Source organism: Hydra vulgaris, chromosome 05 (genome assembly GCF_038396675.1).
Source record: "Hydra vulgaris chromosome 05, alternate assembly HydraT2T_AEP".
Classification (NCBI taxonomy): Eukaryota; Metazoa; Cnidaria; class Hydrozoa; order Anthoathecata; family Hydridae; genus Hydra; species Hydra vulgaris.
In genome coordinates, this window is record NC_088924.1 from 18,565,001 (window position 1) to 18,588,139 (window position 23,139).

Genomic DNA, 23,139 nt, shown 5'->3' on the forward strand with positions numbered 1-23,139 from the left:
ATCTGGTCGTTTTATGACCAGAGCTTGCTTCAAATGCATTAATTGTCATCGATAACGTTCTCCATTAATAGTTTCACCAGGTGTCAGAAGCTCATGGTACACCACACCTTTCATATCCCACCATATACACAGCATAACCTTTGCACAGTAAATATTCCGTTTGGGTTGTGATGGATCTGGTTCACCTGGCTTTACCCAGGCCTTTTTTTGTTTAGGATTCTCGTAATAAATCCATTTCTCATCACCAGTAACAATTCGATGCAAAAATCCCTTTCTTTTCTGTCTTTCAAGCAGCAATTCACAAATGGTCTTTCTTCTTTCCACGTCTCTGTCTTTCAATTCATGTGGAACCCAATGAGACATTTTTTAATCATACCCATGGCTTTGAGACGTCTGGAAACTGTTGATTGTTCAACTCCTAACGATTTTGCAAGGTCCTCTTGCGTTTGACAAGAATCCTGATCGAGCAATGCTGCCAATTCTGCATCTTCAAATTTTTTCGGCTGTCCTGGTTGCTCTTGGTCTTCCAAACAAAAAGCACCACTTTTAAACCGTGCAAACCACTTCTGACACGTTTGCTCAGCTAGAGCATGGTCACCATAAACTTCAACCAAAATACGATAACTTTCGGTAGCACTTTTCTTCATGTTAAAGTAATGAAGAAGAATCTCCCGCATAAACACTTTATCAGGAACAAAAATCGACATTATCAGTTAAATTAAAAATTGTGTTGTTTACGCTTAAATCAAATGATTTATAATGAAAATGATGCGCAATAACAGTGATCTTTGCACGCATGCGTGGCTAAACGAAACGCTGAGACAATAAGCTAGTTTCGTAATCCCTTGTCAAACCATACGATTTAATTCCTAGACCAAATATATGTATATATATATGTGTGTATATATATATATGTGTGTGTGTATATATATATATATATATATATATATATATATATATATATATATATATAGAGAGAGAGAGAGAGAGAGAGAGAGAGAGAGAGAGAGAGAGAGAGAGAGAGAGAGAGAGAGAGAGAGATTATTTATCCTCGTAGCTAAAACTATATTGAGATATAGAAATTAACAGCTGAAGCAACTATGAAATTAACAATTATTTTTAACCTTCTCACAAATCAAGTGTTTAATTAGAAATAAAACAACATTAAATTGTACTAAAAACAAAAAATAAATTGAAGTCTTAGACAAAACATTTGCCAAATTTTTATACTGTCTAATAAAATAAAGCACTCTGATGAATAAAAAATATTTCCTTTATTAAATTGATTCAAATGATCTTAATTTCCATAGATTGTTTAAAATTAAATTTATATTAAAAAAATACTTATTGTATTTTTAGGTGTTAAAGACTCCAAATCAATATAAGCCAACACAAATGGTCACAGTTGCTGGAGCTTCTTCTAGTACTAGAGCTTCAACTAGTACAGGAGCTTCAACTAGTACTGGAGCTTCAACTAGTACTGGGTTTCGTTTAAATGCTGTAAGTCTTTTTTTCTATCTTTATACAGTATTAAAATGAGTTGAATATTATTAATAGTTTTTGTGTTTTTTTTTTGTTCAAATTGATCATTAAACTTAAATGTTTTCCATTAAAAATAAATCTTAAAGAAATCTTTTAGGATCTCAGTTCAAGATGTTGCAAATATTTTATTTTTGTTATTGTTTTGTAGTTCTAAATGTGTTTCATTTTATTAAATGAGCAAGCACCTGAATAACTTCATTTCACATGCAGATTAAAAGCGTTTTGTTCAATCGCAGAGATTTCGAAACAGGAACCAGTCTTTTGATTTCTATGATTACTGATTTTTTTTAAGAAGTTGCCATTAAACAAATAAAAGGGCACATTTTCTTCAATATTTTCACATGTAGGAAAATGAATTTGAGTTAATTTGATATAATGAGTATTAAAAATAGTGTAACTGTGATTATAACAAACTTTGATAGCAAAGACAGAGGTGTACACTGGATTTTTAGATGTTTGAATTATGATACTTACAGACATTGTGCTAACTCCAAACTTTTGTATGTTCATGCTTATATCAAAATATCATTGAGAATGTTTTGCAAAGAATTGTGGTCATTGGAGCTTGGGAACAAAAAAACCCTAATTTTTAGACTCACTAAGCCCTTTATTTGGAGCAACATGTTTACAAAGTATTTTTTTTACTATTTTTATTTAAATTTATATTCATCATCAAATTTCAAATTTTATGCAATAATCTCATTTTTTCAAAAATTATGACCATATAAAGTTTTAACCACCCTCCCCCTCAATTTGAGGAGGCTGTAAACTTTGCAGGGTCATAAAATCTGAACACTATAAGATTATTTCATAAAATTTGAAATTTGTTGATGAATATAAATTTAGATGAAAATAGTAAAGAAAATATTTTATAAACTTGTTGCTCCCACCTTATGGGCTAGGTGGGTCCAAAAATTAAAGTTTTTTTCATGAACAAACAAAAGTTTGGAGTTGCCTGTAAGTGTTGAAACTCAAACATCTAAAAATCCAGTGTACACCTCTGGAAGATAAAGATTTCTTTTTGCGAGTTCATAATTAAATTTGTTGTCAATTTTAAAATCAAACCATTCAAGCTTTCGAAATTCCTTCAAATTTTTTGCTACTTTTATAGAAAATCTTCTGTTCTAGATATTCTAGTTCTATAGCTAGTTATAAAAATCTATATCTAGTAATAAAAGTTACAGTGTTACATATCAAAAAAGGTTTGTCGTTATTCCACTCTGGTTGAATTAATTCACTGTAACCAGACCTAAAAAGTAATACTGAATCATATAGGTCTTGCTAACCTTTACAAGAACACTAGTTTATTGGCAATATTTGGGGAGGGGGGGGAGTGCCTCTAAACCATGTAAATATGTACATAAAACTCTGACCAAAATATTCCCCACAACTTAACCTTAAGCAATACCTACCATAAAACTTTTGCAACAAGCTGAACTAAGTTTTATCTAAGCTATATGAAGCCATATTTATCATGATAATTATTAGAAAAATAAATAAATTGTGTTATGTATTAATAGCTATGATGTTTTATTTTTCAGTCGAATGCTCCAAAACCAGGAATGTCATCATCTAAAGATGTCAACAGTGATATATCAGATGCACAGCAAAATGAATGTATATGTTTATTGTTTAAGTCTTAAATTTATATTAAAAGTTTATATATATATATATATATATATATATATATATACATATATATATATATATATATATATATATATATATATATATAATATATATATATATAATATATATATATATTTAGTTAAGTGATTTATATATATATATATATATATATATATATATATATATATATATATATATATATATATATATATATATATATATATATATATATATATATATATATATATATTATATATATATATATATATATTATATATATATATATATATATATTATATATATATATATATATATATATATATATATATATATATATATATATATATATATATATATTATATATATATATATATATATATATATATATATATATTATATATATATATATATATATATATTATATATATATATATATATATATATATACAGGCCTTGTTACAAGATTTCGCTGCGTAATGAAAGCGCGTAACACATTTCTAAGTAACTCAACTCAGCAAATATATTTTGTATTGTTAAAAGTTATATAGCCTCACTAGCGTCTTTTCAAGTACCGCATTGTAATTAAAGTTATTTTATTAACGCGTTAATAAAATAACTTTAATTACAATTTTAAAAATCATACAAACAGTTTTTTTTTTCTCACTATAACAAAAGTTACAAATAAAATCTACCTTCCTATTTGAAAAATCATTTTTATTATTTTTTTAAAATATGAACTAAATTTTATTTTGATAAAAAAATATTTTTTTCATAAAACGTAATTTTATTTATTCATAAACGTATATTTGTTTATTTTCTAATAATTTTACAGTTGGTTTTTGATTCTTTTATTAACTGTTAATAAATTTTTTCTTATTTATTTTGTGAACTCTCTTTAATAATATTTTTAAGCAATAAATAGTTTTTTTTTTATTATTTATCAGTTACCGATAACGTATTTGTGATCATAATTTATTTTCATAAGTTAAACGAACGTCATTAAAACTTTATGTTAATGAATTAACAATAAACAAAATATCTTATTAATAAAATATTTACATCAAGATAAATCGTGCATTTTTTAAAACTATTATGACAAAAAATGATTTTTATATTTAAAAGGAATTTATATATTTAATTCCTTAAGATAAAACTTAAAACACTTTATTTTTTTTAACTAATTTTTAACAACAGCAAAAAAATTATTAAACAAACTGTTTCTTTAACAAAAAATCTATTAGTTTACAATTGCGGTTAAATGCTTTTACTTATGACTTTATTTCTTCTGAATAAATGTCACATTAACAACATCAAAAGATAATTTAAATATTCTAAAAGATAAAAGTTTTTGCGTAGCGCAAAACAGCTGAAAGCGTAGACAAATCGCCTTATCGCAGGCAAAATGCGAGCTGCGTAATGCTTTTTAACAAGGCCTGTATATATATATATATATATATATATATATATATATATATATATATATATATATATATATATATATATATATATATATATATATATTCGAAACCTGGAGGTAACTGAAACTGAACGAGATCTAGGTATTCTAATATCAAATGACCTCAAAGTCCATGCCCAGGTAGAGTCTGCAGTCTCAGTAGCCTATTACAAATTGGGCCTACTAAAAGAAGTGTTCCGAAGCAGAAGCATTTATCTCTGGCGAACGCTTTACATCACATATGTGCACCCACACCTGGAATTCGCTATTCAAGCATGGTCTCCTCACCTAAAAAAGGATATCAATATGCTTGAAAGAGTTCAGCGCAGAGCGACAAAAGTTTCCTCAATCAAACATCTCCCATATGAGCAACGCTTAAATATATTTAGAGTGACAACACTAGAAGAGAGAAGAGCTAGAGGAGATCTTATTGAACAGTTTAAAATTATAATTAAAATTGATGATGTTAACTTTTTTGTTCCTCAAAGGATCTCTAACAACGTATATTGCAGGAGGAGTCACAATAAACAGCTACACAGACAAATTGTCAGCGATTGCGAAGAGCGACATCACTTTTTTACTAATCGTGTCACACCGTCCTGGAATATGCTACCACAGGAAGCAATTGACACTCACTCGGTCAACTTATTCAAAAGTTTCCTATCATGATGGGCATCTTGTCTCGTTGACAATTAGCCCTACACATTAGTTAGTATAGAGATGCCTGGTGTTGCATCTCTTCGTCAATATACTTTATAATCAATGATTGACTAATTTATAGTATTATTGAATTTGTAAAAACATAAAAAAAAAAAAGAAATTATTATTGATTGTAAATTTATTGATTCTAAAGGAAATCAAATTCAAATTCATATATATATATATGTATATATATATGGATATATATATATATATATATATATATATATATATATATATATATATATTATATATTATATATATATATACTATATATATATATATATATATTATATATATATATTTTATATATATATATTATATATATATTTTATATATATATTATATATATATATTTTATATATATATATATTTTATACATATATTATATATATATATTTATATATATATTATTTAAATATATATTATATATGTATATATACATATATTGTGTATTGATTTTTGTATAATAGCGTGCAAAAAATCTCTTGTTCATTTTACAGTGATTGATATCTAAACAAATATTCTATAATCTCATATATTGAATAAATATTCAAATTAAAAAGTTCAACTTTTCAGTGGTACTCGGAGTTTCATGCCTGACACCAATCATCACCCATATATTTTTAAATCAAGAAATTAAAAACCCATTAAAAATAAAAAGTTAAACGGTGCAGATCTGTCAAAAATTGATTGGGTGAATGTGTTAGTCAAATTTTAACCCATGTCAAATTGAGAAAGGTGGAGGTTTTTTTGCTAACATTTTGATATGATTTTTTTTTAATTAGGTTGTTAAGCACAACTTAAAAAGTTGTACTTAACAAACAAAAAACTGTGAAGGGCACATCCTTCACACTGTCTGATTATTTTCCATCTAATCACAAGATTTTTATTATTATCTTTTAATTTTCAAGCTTCTTTTGACAGTTCCATATCACTTTTATATTTAGGAATATCGTATAGCTTTAAATGGCATATCTCAGTTTGAAAGTTTTAAAATAAATCTTTTAAAAATTGTTATAAGTTTCACTTATACCAATGTATTATTTTCAATTTAATTATCGTCAGGGTTATCTAAAGTGACAGTTGCTTGGTATACAATGTTGTCGAGTTGCAAAAAAGTGTTTTTTTCCTTTTGGAGTTTTTTTTTTTTTTTTGAGGAAGATAAAGTTTTTATACAGGGGTGCGTGTTAACCTTTAAGCATACCAAAATTAAAAAAAATTTCAGTAAATTTCAGTATTAATTGTCCTATTTAAATTTGAAATTAAAATATGAGTTAAGATATTGCCATTAAAGTTAAATTTAGTAGGTTATATAATGAATTTTTAAATATTTCCCAAAAAAAACAAAAAAACGGACCCCTGTGTTTTTTTCTCCCAAAAATGTGTCACATCTCTAGTTGTTGTTCAAGCAGTTATTGAGTAAAGTGTTTTTATTAAAGCAGTTAATTTTATTGATGGTTGGATTTTTGTTTTGGGTGTATTATACTGATTTCATGCTTCGCATGTAATTGTAGCTGATTTTTACAGTATTCATGTTGAAAATTTCATGCAGCTTGTGTTTAATTGGAAAATGTTTGCCAATCAAATTTAATAAACATTTTCCTATATTTGTGGTCACATACAAAAAAAAGCGTTGCTCTAAATTACTTGTGTGTATGGTTTTTATTTTGCTGTTGTTTTAAGTTAGATTGGATAGATAGTGTTTATAACCTGATTTTTTAATACTTCTTTATACATAGGTACAGATTTCTTAAATACCTCTTTGCTAAATAAATTATCCGACAATCACAATTCAACTTTGTGAGGTATTTGTTTTAGTATACTAGGAGAGTGGTTAGATTAAGCATGTAGTGTAAAGTATTATCAAGTTTACAGTATGGTTGGTATGATTGGTCACGGATTTAAAGTTACATCATAATAGTTAACAATTTTGAGGTTGCACTTTATAGGTATGGTAAAATGGTTACATATAAATAAATGTATAATTTTCTTTTTAGTTTTCTTCATCTAAGGGGTACTAGTATTTTAAAAAACTGTCGATCCATCGTGGCATTATAAGCCAAAGTCATATTTGTTATAAGAATTTCAAATTTGGAAGTAAAGTAAAGTTATTACAAGTTCACATATCTCTGTAACATTGAATGCATCCATCATAACGTCATATAAACTGCTCAGCTTTTCATCCAAATCTGGTTAACATTAAGCCGCAAAGAAAATCATTGACTTATGCTCTGTGTCTATAGTGAGATGTTGTACCTTAAAACTAATAGCATTTTTAAGGAGTTTTCCACTAACTGAAGGATCTAGCTGAACAACTTCCACTAACTGAAGGATCTGAACTGAACTAACTTCCACTAACTGAAGGATCTAACTGAACTAACTTCCACTAACTGAAGGATCTGAACTGAACTAACTTCCACTAACTGAAGGATTTAACTGAACTAACTTCCACTAACTGAAGGATCTGAACTGAACTAACTTCCACTAACTGAATTTTTATTATGCTAGTTAATTTAACTCAAACACTTAACGATACCTTGAACAAAAAATAAAAACATGCTACAGCGAATGTTTTTTATAACCACCGCAGATTAAAATGAAGGGGAAAACCCAATCTAATTGTGTAAAACTGAACTGAGTTTGAAAAACTCTGCGGTGAGTGAAAACATTTATTATTGAAACCATATGTTTTTTTAATGGAAAAAAACTATGCAGATTTAAGAGCCTAAAATTAGGCTCTCAACCGGAAGTATAATGCCAAAACAACAAATGCTTTTGTTAATATCTCATTCAATAATTTGTTTTCGAAAGTTTAATTAACTTTTAACTTATTTTCTAATGTTTATCTACGATAAGAACACAACTTGTCTCAGCACTTGGGGATCCCTTTAACCGTGAAATTTAATTTTTTATTATTTTTTTTTATTTTCAAATTAGCGACCATAAATAAGGAATGCTTTCAGTAAATGAGAATCAGCACTGAAGAAGGCATGGTGCCAGTTTTTTATAATGCCCGTGGATAATTTTCATTGATTATCTTCAAAAACGAAAAACCATCAATGGCGCATATTATGCAAACTTGTTGCAGCATTTGAGTTAAAAAATCAAGGAAAACTGTCCACATTTGGCAAAGAAGAAAGTGTTGTTTCATCAAAACAATACCAGTTCACACATTGCCATGGCTAATATTAATGAACTAAAGTTTGAATTGCTTCCTCATGCACCCTATTCACAAGATTTATCCCCCTCAGATTATTTTCTATTTCCAAACTTAAAAAAATGGCATGGTGGGAGAAGATTTTTTACAAGTGAAGAGATAGAGTCTGGGGTTGATGGCTACTTTGCATAGTTCGATAGTTCTTACTATAAACAAGGTATTGAAGCAATTGAACATCGCTGGGAATGTATCGAGCTAAAGGGGGACTATATTGAGTAATAAAAATAAATATTAGCAAAATTTTTGTGTTTTCTTTGTTAGGCTAGGTAGTTCTGGGACAACCCTCGTATATAATATTATAAATTTATATTATATAAATTGTATGAGTATACAAAATAAATAATATTTAAAAGAAAAAAAGTTATTTCAATTTTATAAACATGGACTTTTATAGACAACAATAGCCTTTTTAATGAACTACACTCAAAAAGATAAAAGATTTTGTCGATAAAAAATGACAAATGTTTTTAAATGAAGTTAGAATTAAATAACTTTGATATTTAGTAATGTTTTTGTATTATTATCAATTTTATAAACATGGACTTTTATAGACAACAATAGCCTTTTTAATGAACTACACTCAAAAAGATAAAAGATTTTGTCGATAAAAAATGACAAATGTTTTTAAATGAAGTTAGAATTAAATAACTTTGATATTTAGTAATGTTTTTGTATTATTAAAATGCGTTTAAATATAGTAACAAATTGCTGCTAATGATTTTTTATATAAAGTATTAATAAATATTCTTTTTTTTGATCTTTGTAAACAAAAGATTTCCAGAATAGAAAATCTTTCAAAAGAGGAACAAACTCAGAGTGAACAGGATGATTAGGATTTTGTAATATCATTACTCAAGTAAAAAGACAGGAGATCAACGAAGATCTCCTAAATTTGAATATCTCTTTTAAAAGCTCATTCAAAATCATCAAAACATATACTCTCAGAAAGAAAAAATGTGTTATGAAACAAATAGCATAAAAAAGAAGGCTGAAAACTTTGATGAAATTAGAAAATTTATAAAAAAGAAAGTTTTGTATTTTGACAACTATATTAATTAGAATGTGAATATTTATTTTAGTTTTATGAATTTGAAATGTGAATAGAAACATGAATATGAAAAATAATTAAATATAAATAAAAATAAAATTTTGAAAAAATGTTATGTTTTAGGGTAAATCTAGAATGTTCCGTTACGGAACATCTGGTTGTTCCAGTCACACAAGACATATTTAAATTTGTCCCATATATGGAACTTCTGACATTAAAGATACTATTTTAATTTTTATTGAACGTATATAACATTTTTTTTTTAAATTATTGATATTTTAGAAATAAGTATCATTGTTGTAAAATAAAGTAGTTTTAAAGATTTAAAATGTTTTTAATTAAAGTTTAAATAATAATATTAAACTTTAATCATCATGATTGATAAGCAATTAAGAGTTGGTTTCAAACATAAAACAAATTTACATTTTGAATTACATTGTACTGAAGATTTCAAATCTCAATCCTTGTTTGCACATTGATGTCTTTTTTCAATAAAATCTGGCCTATTATCAATTTTATCATACCTTATATTGTCATTTACTTTCTTTGGCTTTGGATTTGGATGAAAATTATGTTTCTACACTTACCTGCAAGATTTGCTCCAGTTCTTTCTTGTTGCAGCAGATCTAACACCATTTTATTAGTCAACATGAAGCTACCGGATACCTTTAAGATAAAATCTCTGAGCAAAGTATTCTTATCTTTACTATCTTTAAAAACAACTAACTGACCGGACCCATAAAAATATGGGTCTTTGTAAGTCTATTCCACACTGCCCTTTTTTATACTTTTTCCTTATATATATATATATATATATATATATATATATATATATATATATATATATATATATATATATATATATATATATATATATATATATATATATATATATATATATATATATATATATGTTAGTGTGATAACAAAAAAAATTTTTTTATGAAACCACTTGCAATTAAGAAAAATGTTTATGAGTAGTTGAAGAATATAAATTGCAATTTAGATCTTTTTTAAAATAGTTCCATCCCCCCCCCCTTCCCCCACTTCGGAAAGAAAAAAGTGAAAAAATAATTTATTTTTTTTAAATGACATGTGTTGTTTGCTTTATTCAAAAGAGTAATAGTAATAACTAAGCAACTTTTATTAACAAATAAGATACAGAACAGCTAGCAATTTGTCCAAAATGTACTAGAAATGTTTAAAAAATAGTTTTTGCTATGAACTTCAGGTTCAAAAATTCAATTTTTCTTGATTTCGCATGAAGTTCCTCCATCAGTTTTACAGCGCGTTCAGCAATTTGGTTAGATCTGGGAATGTCAATTAATGACTCTTCGACTGACCAATGCGTCTCCAAACACTTAACTGCTTTCTTGCATTTTATCTTCATGAGTGAGGTAAACAATTCATTAAAGGGCGCTTCATTGTAGTGTTGCAAATGGAACCAAGCATTTGCCCATTTGTAGCAGATAAAGTTGCATGCTGGAGCAAGGATACTGCGCCACTCTAGTATCAGAAATAATGCTATAATAGCATATATCACACGTGAGTTCCATCTTGCCTGGTGTAAATTTGAGAGTTTCTTCCAGCTGATTCTAGGCCAACGTGAAGTTGTTTTGTAATGACGATATGCCTGACATAGTTCATATAAGAACTTAAAATCATCTCGCTATCCAGAGTTCTTGCCTGTGTTAACATCATCTGTCACAATGAGGTGGTAATCAGCCTGAATAGAGACATAGTTTTCTGTTAATTTGTTAATGAAGGAATAGTTGAGTTCTGGTTTGGTCGTTGACTCTTGAATAAGAAAATCCATGGCATGCTTCAGAAGGAGGTCGAGCACATGGTGTTGACAGCCAATATACTGTGGCTTCTGAAAGCCCTTGCTCAAGACATCATCCTGTATGAGCTTTACAATCCCGTGCAAATGACCAGTATTTACTGCGGTCGTGTGGCAGATTATCATGCAAATATTTTTCCAAGCATCGTATTCATCAATTAGCTGATGTAGTTCCTTGTGGATGGCTGCGGCAGAACCATTCTCACATTTAAGAACACCGAGTTTGATTTCGGTTGTCAAATTTTTCAGCAGAACGACTCGATACTCTTCCCCTTGCATTCTTTTACCATCAAACTGGAGACAATAGGGATCTTTGCTTTGAAGTTTTTGAACAATTTTGGTTTTCATTTTCTGCCCTTCAGAGATTACTCGTTTTCAGACACCCGCCTGACTTGGAACCGGCACATCATGGCCATGTTCAGCAATGATTGCAAGAACGTCATGTGCTTTATGTGAAGAAATGTTGTTTTTCAGTACTAGTAAACCCGCTGTTGTAATGCTTGATCTTTGGTATTTCGGTTTGCATTCAGGAGAAGATGACGTGGAAGAGGAGGTTGGCGACTCGGGTGAAGAATCAGAGGTTTCAGAATCTGAAGATTCTGAGTTACTTTCATGTGTTTGTGTGGGTTGGGATTGAGAAGAGCTGGCTTGAGGTTGAGTTGTTGATAGTTGGATTCGTTTTCTTGGGTGGATTAATTCCAAAGGGGCTTGTTTGACCATTGAATGACCAATCTTTCTTCCACTCTTAACTTGCCTCTGGTAGAGCTCTTTCTCCTCCATGCTTTTCCATTCTCCATTAACGTTAGTGACAAATAATTGAGAAAGTGTTGCAGTGAATTTATCAGACGGTTTCTTTTTGCTTTTGTCGTATAGATCAATCAGACTATTGAGCTTCTTTCTGATGAGGGCGCTGGATAATAGTGAAAAGTCTAGAATTTCCCTCTAGAGCAATTCTATATCCGTAATCATAATTTTGATTCGATCCAGTCATCGTTTTTCGCTGTTGAACAGAAAAGTGAAGTTTCCAAGAATTTGACGGTTTGTCGGCATTCGTGTGAGATTGGTTAGCTTTTCAACAGATGGAATACTTGGATCCCTTTTCTGTTTGGAAAAGGAGGGTAGATTCTTCATCCAAATATACCTGCTTGACTTAACACTGTTGCTGGAATTTTATTGATAATCTTGCACTGAAAACAAAACAAATCAAAACAAAGATAATAAACAACATCTATTAACAAACTACTAAACTAACAACCATCTGTAAATGTCTTGTTTATAAACAAATGGAAACAGCTGACTGGAATGTGCTTAAAAGCAGTATAGAACGTCATATAAAAAGTCAGTGTGAAATTGAAACCTATAGTCAAACTGTGCGATGTGTGCACAAAAAAAATAAAAAGGTGGGGGAACTTTTTTCAATTTTTTTAAAAATTGATGTTGCTAGTGTCATCTACCTACAATTGTTCCTCTAATGTAAAGGGTTTCAGTTTCGTAACGAAAAATAATGATAATAGTTATTGCCCTAATATATATATATATATATACAGTGGTGTACACTAGGATTTTGGTCGGTCGTCCGGCGGGCGACTGAGAGTAATAATTTAGTTAATCTTGGCCGCCATTATTTTGAGTTGTCCGTTATCATTAAAAAAAAAAAATTTTTATTTATGTTCTAAATTTGTTTTAAATAAGTTTTTTACAGTGTGTGTTTTTAACTATGAATAAAATTATATTTTCATATTTGATGAATATAAAGTTATAAAAAAGATTATTCATCTTTTTTCAATTTCAGCAGTTAAGATACGTTATATTTATTATAAGAAAACTATTATTGCATTTATAAAGTACCATTTAAAATGTATTGATATTTTTATTTGCGCCACCTTTTATGTAATTAAACTTTAAATGAATGAGAATTGTGAGAAAACTATTGACACATTTATATAGTAGTGTTTAAAATGTTTTGGTATTTTTATTTGCGTCACGTTTTATGTAATTAACCTTTGATTGAATGAAAAATGCGACTTTAAGGACTTTTTAAAAAAAAGTTTTTTAAAAAACATTTAAGCTAGCGTTTTAATTATCTTAGTATTTTTATTGCGCACTCACTCTTTTTTAAAGAGAGAAAAAAAAAGTTTTTTTGTAATTAAACTTTTAATGAACAATAATTGAATAATAAAATAGCTTTCAAATAAAGTTTTTTTGAAGTTATTCTTGAAAATAAAAATGTATCATTATATTTAAATTATTTTTAATAATATAACAATGGAGTATTTACTATTATAGAGCTTATAATAAAACTTTATTTGTATATTAAAATTTTATCATATTATTTAAAGAAGGTGTTTTCAACAAGCATTTTTACAAAATTAAAAAAAAGTTTATTATTTAATTAAAAGTGTTTGATAAATAAACTTTTAACGTAAGAAATTTTTATAATTTAATTTTGTAAAAATGTTTGCTAATTAACAGCAGTTATGACTTCAAAACTTTCATTCATTCTTTATAAAAAATGAAAACTGGCGTTCTAATTTAAACAGAATGACGTAAGTTAATAGAAAAGAAGGAAAATAAACTTCAACAATAAGACAATAAAAATATTGCTTTATTGTTACGTTAGATTAAAAAGTAATTATCAAAAGCCGTTTCATTGATAAAAATTAATATTTCGTTGATAAAAAGTAATAGTCTTTCAAAAACAAAGAACAAATTTACCTTTAGTGGCAAAAATGTTAACAAAAATGTTACTAAATGTAGAAATGCAAACTGCGGCAAAAAAAATTAATGTGAATAATGGGTATCATAAATTTTAGTAATAAGTTAAAAAACCAGTTTAAATAGTCGCCCAGCCGGGCGATTCAATTGCATCAAAACATTATTTCCAGTAGCCCTTCGAAAGATTTGAGTGGCATTTGCCATCGGGCGACCACAAGTGTACACCACTGATATATATATCATAGCTTTCCAGTCCTGTAAAATACGAGTCTTTACCAAACCGACAATTTCTATACTTATCTATTCCACACCGATCATTTCTATACCTATTCCTTATTTACTTTGATATTTTTTAGTAAAATAATTCATTCTGAAAAATTGCTTTAAAAGCAAAAAAATTACCATGCAGACCTTTTCTGCATACGTAGAGCTTTTAACAGATTTATAATTAGGTTTGTTTTTCTCCCAAATGAATATCATTGATAGTGGTTTAGTGCACTGTCATCATCAGTGTTGTTTTTTCTTGGGGGTTGGGGGGGGGTTGGGGTTTAAGACCTTCCCTTAGCATATAAAATTTTGAAATTTTTATAATCTTGTTTATATTTTTATAGCAAAAAATAGTTATATAGCAAAAAAGATTTATAATTGTTAAAATAAAATTTTTAAGTTTTCTTATTTTATAGATGGTTATTCCATATAGTTATATAGCTGTCCTATCTATTAAAAAATTTACTTTTTTTAAGATAAAATAGTTTTCAAGTTTACTTAATCAAGAGTATAAAAAGTGTATTATAAAAAAAAGCTAGAAATATCTTTTTAAATGAACAAAACGAGTCTAAACTAATGAGTAACAACATCAAAATGCTTTTTTTATATTTTAAAAAAACTTTTATTTTAACATTTAAGTTAAACAGCAAATTAATTATATTTACTTACATAACTTAGTTAAGAACTATTTACTAGGTTCACTGTCCTCCAAAATATAAGCAACCAAATAAAATATTCTATTTTTTTAGCTTCAATTACTGAATACATTTGTACATAATACAACTACCAGAAAATGAAATAATGTGTTGTTTTGTATATGTTAGTATTTTAATGTAAAAGTTTGGTCTCTAAAAAATTGACAACTAAATAATTATTAAAAACATAAATTTCACAAAAATATTGTGTTCATTTTTGCGATCAATTACATATTATAAGTAATAATATTGACTTAAGATCACAGTTTTGCGCTGTTTTGATAAGAGAACTTTATCGTATTAAAGATTTCAGTTAGATTTTTGGGGTATTGGCCCTTAATAAAGTATAATTTAGCACAGAATTATTCTTGTTTAATAAAAGCAATCCATTAGAAAAGGAACATAATGGCGGAAGACCATGTAAAACATGTTGTTTTACTGACTGAAAAGTTATTTGTCATGTCAAAGAGAATCCAAAACTGAGACTTTCAGTGTCAGAAAATACAGTTTGCAGATGACTTTCAGGACTTCTGAACTTCATGTGAAAAAACTTTTTCTTTCTCCAAAGAATTGAAAAGAATTTTCAAATCCTAAATAAACAAGAGGAACGGTTAAGTATGGTGATAGAAAAAGTGCAATGGTTTAGGGTTGTTTTTTATTGTTGTATTCTTGAGTAAAAAATTGTTCTCCAAGCTGATAATAGTATGCCTCTTCTATAGAGGTTTTAACAACCACCTGAAACACGCATCTCAACTCATTAAACAAAAGTTTGCAACAAATCATATTGAAGTAATGAAATAGCCAGCTTAATCAACTGATCTCAATTCAATGGAAAATTTATGACATCAAGTCGAATCTCTTATAGACAAAGGACCCTTCAAAAATCACAGATGAACTATATAAAGCTATTGAAGCTATATAGAATAAAATTACACAATATAAAATTGATAAACTCATCAAGTCTATGTGGAAAAGATGTGCCATGATCCTAAAAAGTTAAAGATGTGCCCTAAATTATTGATTTTAGTATTTTTTTTAGTATTTATAAAAAAGTTGCTAATGTTTTAGTCACATGTTTTACATTTATCATTTTATCATCAATGTTTCAACTTACCATTTTTTTCAGGTTGTCGCATTATGAACAAATCTTTTCATTATATGTAATATTAACAATTAGGTTCTGTTTCAAGAGTTTTTTTTTTTTAAATAAATGCTGTATCCAGTACTTGACTTGCTACAAAACTTGCTACATAAACCGCATAAAAACTATTTGACTACATAATTTATTTGTGAACTACTTCGCTGACTTAGCTACATAACTTTTTTAGGAACTGCCTAACGGGATTTCTAAGTAAGTTATTAAGTTATTAAGTATGGGTTAAAGCAAAAGTTAGTGGTGTCATCATTTATGTTGATTAACCTTTTTCATTAAAATAAAAGATAATTTTAAATGTTTTTATTTTTTTATTTTAAGTTAAGAAGAAAAGCTACAAAATAAATACATTTAGTAGTTGTAAAACAATAATTTTCACTGAAAAAGTAACTTATCTGAAAAGTTCAAACCTGTAGAAGATTTCACTTTGTAATTTTTTGCCCCAACACTAAAATGTATCTTGAAATGTGACTTATAGCACTTGCATTTAACTGATGTCAATATTTTAGTAAATAAAGACATCATTTAAAATTATCTAAAAATAAAATTTTAGACAAAAAAATAATGTTTATACAAAACAGAAAACTTTCTTTCAGTGTTGAGGCAGCTAAAGAATCAACTTGATCTCTATGGAGTTTCAGATGCTGCTATTATTGAAACCTTAGCTGCTGTAAGTATTTTTAAATATATTATATATATATCAAGCCTTCCCGGAAAGTGCGTGCGGTCGCACGCCTTGTACGTCCATGCTTAAAGTAATTTTTTTATACAACTTGACCACGTTTTTTTATAGTAAGCGTTTTAAGAATTTGCAGCAAAATAAAGCTATTTAAAACTAGAGAATAAATCAGCAGCTCTCGAATAAAAGAACCAAAGACTATACGAAATAGAAAATTTAAATAAAACAAGCTAAAAAAAATTTATTATTAAAAAAAAAAAAAATTGTTGTCAAAAAAATAATATCCCAAAATACTTACTGTTTTTGTTTTCTTATTTTTAGAGTGTTTGTTATTTTCCACTACCAAAATTGATACAAGTCGAGGAAAAAAGGAGATAAGAATATAATGAAAATAAAAATAAAATTTTTATATAAAATTTTTTGCAACTTTTTTCAGTCAGCATTTAAAGGAAATACTCTATAGATTGCGCTAGAAACACAGATAATTTTTAAATTTGTTTTTCAAATGTCTTTGCTAAACTTTACTGTTTTTATCAATGCACAAGAAAGCAAGAAAACTAATTGCTATTTATTTGTGAAAAATTTTTAACAATTTTTAACAAGTTTTTCATGTAAAAAAATAAAATGATGTTGCAAAATTTTGTGGGCTAGTGCATTGTTAATTTACTGAACCTTCTTTTCGAATTTTTTAGGAGCCTATTTAAAACTTGTTTAAGTTTTTAAATACCTTTTTTTTAAACAGAGCGTTATGTTCATTATCTCTAGTAACTCATGTTAACATTGGAAATTGGGCAATATAAAATAAACAATTTCATACATGCATCAAATGCGGTAAATACATTTATTAAAGAAACCATGTTATTCTTTTATTTAACTTATTCTGTCATTAACAAAATTTATTAATCAAATAATATTTTTTACAATAAACAACAATTTATTTTCTTATTTTCCTATTATATAAGTATTAAGAAAAAATGTCAAATATAGCAAAAACTTTTTTAAAAGTGAAAAGACATAAAAACGAATAAACATAATAAACGAATAAACGTAATAAACGAATAAATGTAAGAAAAAAAATTAACAAAATTTCTTATAGTTCTAGCGTACATAGCAAATTAGTTTCTTAATTATATAGACTGATAAAAATCGGGAATAAATTGCATATCAAAACTTTCAATTGTTGTTAAATCGTTATAAAAGATGTTTTTTTCAACAATGATTCTAAAAAAAAGAATACAAAAGTATAAAAATAAATTTTTTTTTTTCGAATTTGCTTTTTTTAATTAATAAATTTTCTAGTTTATTTAATTAAACTTGATATGATTCATTACAATTTTGTTTCCTTATCTAAGAATTTTTTTTTTTTTCTTAGTAAATAAGTTTAGCTTTTTGGTGCAAATTATTGAAACACTTTATAAGTTAAAAGATGCGAACTGCCGTGGACAGTTGGTCTAAAAAATTTACTTTAAATGTGGACGAACATGGCGTGCCACTGCACGCACTTCCCAGGATGGGCTGATATATATATGTATATATATATATACAACCCTCAGAATTTGGGTCGGCATGCCACATGACGTAACTGCTGACCATAAAGCGTTTGAGGTCGGCGAAAAATTGCCAACCTTGTTTCTATGTTTTATGGTGAGACCTTTGTATCAAATTTTTTTGCCGAACTGATGCTGACCTCTAAAAGATTGAGGTCGGTAAAATATTGTTAACTTCGCTTTTCCTAATTCCAAGGGTTGTATATATTATTTTATGTATGTATATATTATTTTATATATATATTATTTTATACATATATATATGTATATATATATATATATATATATATGTATATATATATATGTATATATATATATATATATATATATATGTATATATATATATATATATATATATATATATATATATATATATATATATATATATATATATATGTATGTATATATGTATATATATATATATTATTTTATATATCATCGCATTGGTTTGACAAGGTTTTAACTGGCATTTTTTCCAAAATTATGACTTTATTGAACTACTTGTATCATGACAAACAAAATAAACTAAAGTTTACTGCGATCTAGTGTAAAATAAGCAAACTGCTAATTTGCCAAAGTTTTATCTGCAGGTTTAGTTAACTAATACTTAGTTATACAAAGTTCCAACTAACAGGTCAGGGTAAACCCTAACTGCAGAATATATCAAATTCTTTTCAGTTAAATATATTAAGATAGAGAATTTCATGCTCATCAAAAGTTGTATAAAAACATTGGTTTTAAAATCAAAGAATAGTGTTCTAGTTTGATGTTGATGTAAAAAAAAAAAAAAAATCCCAAAAATGCTAATATTCACTGTTTTATATACATTTTTTAACATTAAGTTGCACAACAAAAAAGTACCTGTTTCTATCAGCATTAAAATAACTATTAAAAACAAAAATAAATGGCTTTTATAAGATAAAACTCTTTTTTGAAATTTAATAATGTTAATTCAGTCTTTTCACAAACTTACCATTGGTCGATGTAAGTACATTTTGCCGCGCATATCCTTAACTGTTAGTCAATATAAGGACTCACAGTTAAGAATTTGCGCTGCATATCCTTAACTGTCTAATCCCCATTGTTTAACTGTGTCTAACCCTAACGGTCAGTCATACATGTTTATAACCCATTGCTGATAAACATGCATGACCTATATCATGCATGTTTATTACGCATCTCTAATGATCAGTTAATGAATGTACAATTTTGAATATAGTTGATAAACAAAATAATATAATTTTAATTTACTACATCATAAACAAAATAATAAAATTTTAATTTACTATGTCATATACATTATTAATATTAAAAAATTGAACATTTTGTAATGAAATGTTTATTAGCAATGTTAAAAAGCAAGCTGTATTATAAATAAAAAAAGATTTTAAAACAACTTAAAATGACTTTTAAAAGTCCTGTAAATTAAAATAGTAATGTTGGAAATGAAACTATTTTTAATGAGAGTAAACAAAGTGTGATGAACTTGGCAGCATATTATACAACAACTAATCAACAATACTGAACATTATGGACTGAATCAATGGTGGGCAATATCGGCAAGCATTTTTCTTAATAGTAACTTTTCAAAAGTACCTTTTGCAAGATATTGGATGTTGTGGCAGACGATAACATGTGCAACTTAGTTACTTGGTCTGATTGCTGCGTCCCTCAAAATTGGAACAGTATAATATCAAATAGTGTGTTAAATTTTTAAAGGGAAAATACTAGCATTAACTTGAACACTGCAAAATACTTACTTCCTAGTCATTTATGTGTTCAGAAAATGGCTCATGTGCATAATTAAATTGAAAAGCTCACAAAAATAACTGGTTTTTATAGTCCACTTGGATTGATAATGACCCTTAAACAAGTTATCAGAAAAATCCTAATCATTATAAATATAATATTCAAATAAATCCACAAGACTTAAAGGAGTATTGTTTAACAGCAAAGCTATTTAACTACAAGTTCCTTTTTCAAGCATTGCTGTGCTAAAATTATCTATTCATGATTGAAATGAACCTATGACTTGAGCTAATGTCAAATTTAATGAAAAAACCTTACATAAAAAATGCCGGCACAAGCATATCAACTTCCAAAGTTTTGAATGTTAAACCAAAGATTTAAAGTCACACAGTTTAAAACCGTATTTTCTTTTGTGTCTCTCCAGGACCAAGATTACTAACCAATGATTCTTCTCCTATAAAATGACAAGATGCGATGAAAAGCTTTTAAGCCATAATGTAATGGTTATTAAATATAAAATAGCTGTTGAATCTTTTTAGATAATATGGTAACTACCATTTATAATACTATTGTTTCAGTTACAAAACTTAAAAGTAGCTAACTACTTCAATCACCAAATATTAAAGTAGTTTAAAATTTTTAATTGTTAAAGCAATATTTATCATGTTTCTAACTACTGTCATAACCGCAGTTAGAACCTTGTCATAGTGAAGATATGACTATTTCACTATGACAAGGTTCTAACTGCATTTTGGGGGTATTTATTTTTCAATGAAGAATGAAACAGATTTTAGTTACAAATAGTGATACTAAAGGCAAATGCTTATGTTATCATGGCTGAAAAATATTATCAATTAATACTAATAAATTTTTACGGAGGAACATAACAATTTTTGACATTGGTTTACTCAAAATTACTCATGAATTAGTTAGAATCTTCTCAAACCAACGCGATGATATATATATTATTTTATATATATTTATATATAAGCACAAAGCAGATGCAAATATAAGCACAAAGCAGATGCAAAAACTATTTTTATATATAAGCACATATAAATGCAAATATAAGCACAAAGCAGATGCAAATATAAGCACAAAGCAGATGCAAAAACTAGAATAAGTACTAATTAATATAAGTGTGCCAAAATAATTTGCAACTCTGGCATAAAAATTTGCAAACTCAGGCAAAAGTGTGAAGTTTTTTAAGTGCATAGCAGTTGCAAAAACTGACGTAAGTGCAAAATATGTTAGCAAATTCTTTCTAAGCACTTATGCCAATATTTGCAAATTTCTTTGGGGCACTTATGCCAATTCAAACTTTTATCAGTTTTGCAACTACATTGCACTTATGCAAATTAGCATATGTGCAATGCAGTAATGCAAATTAGTGTTTTAAAATTCTCTTGCCACACTTATGCCTGTTCACACTAATGACAGTTTGCTCTTATGCCAGTTTTTGCGACTGTTTCACATCTGTAAAGATTCATACTTATGCAGGTTTGCATTTACGCTAATTTCTTTTGGAGCACATATTTTGAATCACATTTTTGCCAGATTGCACTCATGTCAGTTTTTGCAACTTAATCACCAGTTACCATTTATGAAGTTTACACTTATTCAGCCTTCTGTGCATAAAATAAAGTTTTGGTAAATAAATGTTGACAAAAGTATTGTTTCAAAGTAAAATATTATCTGTAACAAAAGTATTGTTTCAAAGTAAAATATTATCGCGTCACGGTAAGGAAGGAGGCGTGAACTTCCTGGTTAAATGCGCTTCCGCGGTGTTCTGTGACAAGACCGTAAGGACTTTTTGGGGCACCTAAAAACACAAACAAACAAAAAAATAAACAAAGTTATTGGATCAAAATAAAATAACTAAAATAACATCAACTTAAAAAAAGTTTTAAAATTGTTTCAAAGATATTTATATTTTAAAATTATACTTAAAATAAAATATTTATTTATATATAATGACAAATCAAAAAAATAGTATTAAAAATTTTTGATTGGAAGCGTTTTAATCTATAAGTAATTTTATTTTTAAAAAGCTCACTAAAAAGGTTTTAAAAAACCAGAAACTTTTTATTGCATTTATAATAGTTATAGTTTGAGCTTTAAAATGTTTTAAGTTTAAACTATTATTTAATGTTTTAACTATTTTAATGTGTTTGCATTAACAAAATTTTGTCTGCTTTTTTTTTATAGCATATATATTTTTTTATAACAATATAATAGATATTTTGATAAATATATTACATGTTTTGAGTTAATCCAATGAATGAACTTTTAAACAACACACATTTTTTAACCATCAAAGGAAAGCTTACTTTTGAATGCAAAATTGATATGTATTTATTTTTTTAAAGTTTTTTCATATGAAATAAAAGCTTTTTAAAAAACATTTGTTAATCTATTATTTTTAAATATTGTTCCTGGCAGCCAACTAAATATAGATCTGTTCACTACTGAAAAAAAAAAATATATATGTTTATATATATTTATATATATATATATATATATATATATATATATATATATATATTATAAATATACAGTTCAATTGGTCTGCTAATAGCTTTTAAAAATGCCTAAAAAGTCAAGTCATTTCAAAAAACTGCAATATATTAAAATTGGTGCAACAAAAAGAAACATTCAAGTTAGTATAAAATACACTCAACATGCTTTTTTTACAAGCTACACATCTTTTCTGTCTAGATTAACAAGATTATTGCAAATATCCACCTTGCAACATTGATGCAAGGTGGATATTTGCAATAATCTTGTTAATCAAACAACAAAGAAATTATTATACTTTTCACAGTTTTCATTAAATGTTTTGGTAAGTTCATGATAACATAACCTTGGCTTGGATTGACTTTGACAAAATATAAGTTTTT

The 23,139-nt window shown here is 27.2% G+C and overlaps 1 protein-coding gene across 2 annotated transcripts in view; it reads left to right on the plus strand.

Moving 5' to 3' along the window:
* Positions 1-23,139, plus strand: part of LOC136080655 (nuclear transcription factor Y subunit beta-like) — a 55,214-nt gene that overhangs the window by 18,745 nt on the left and 13,330 nt on the right. For both annotated transcript variants that reach the window (XM_065797585.1, XM_065797586.1), the window contains exons 3-5: positions 1,360-1,500; positions 3,084-3,159; positions 16,861-16,934. In XM_065797585.1, coding sequence (XP_065653657.1) covers positions 1,360-1,500; positions 3,084-3,159; positions 16,861-16,934 — 291 coding nt within the window. The remainder of the gene's footprint in view (positions 1-1,359; positions 1,501-3,083; positions 3,160-16,860; positions 16,935-23,139) is intronic.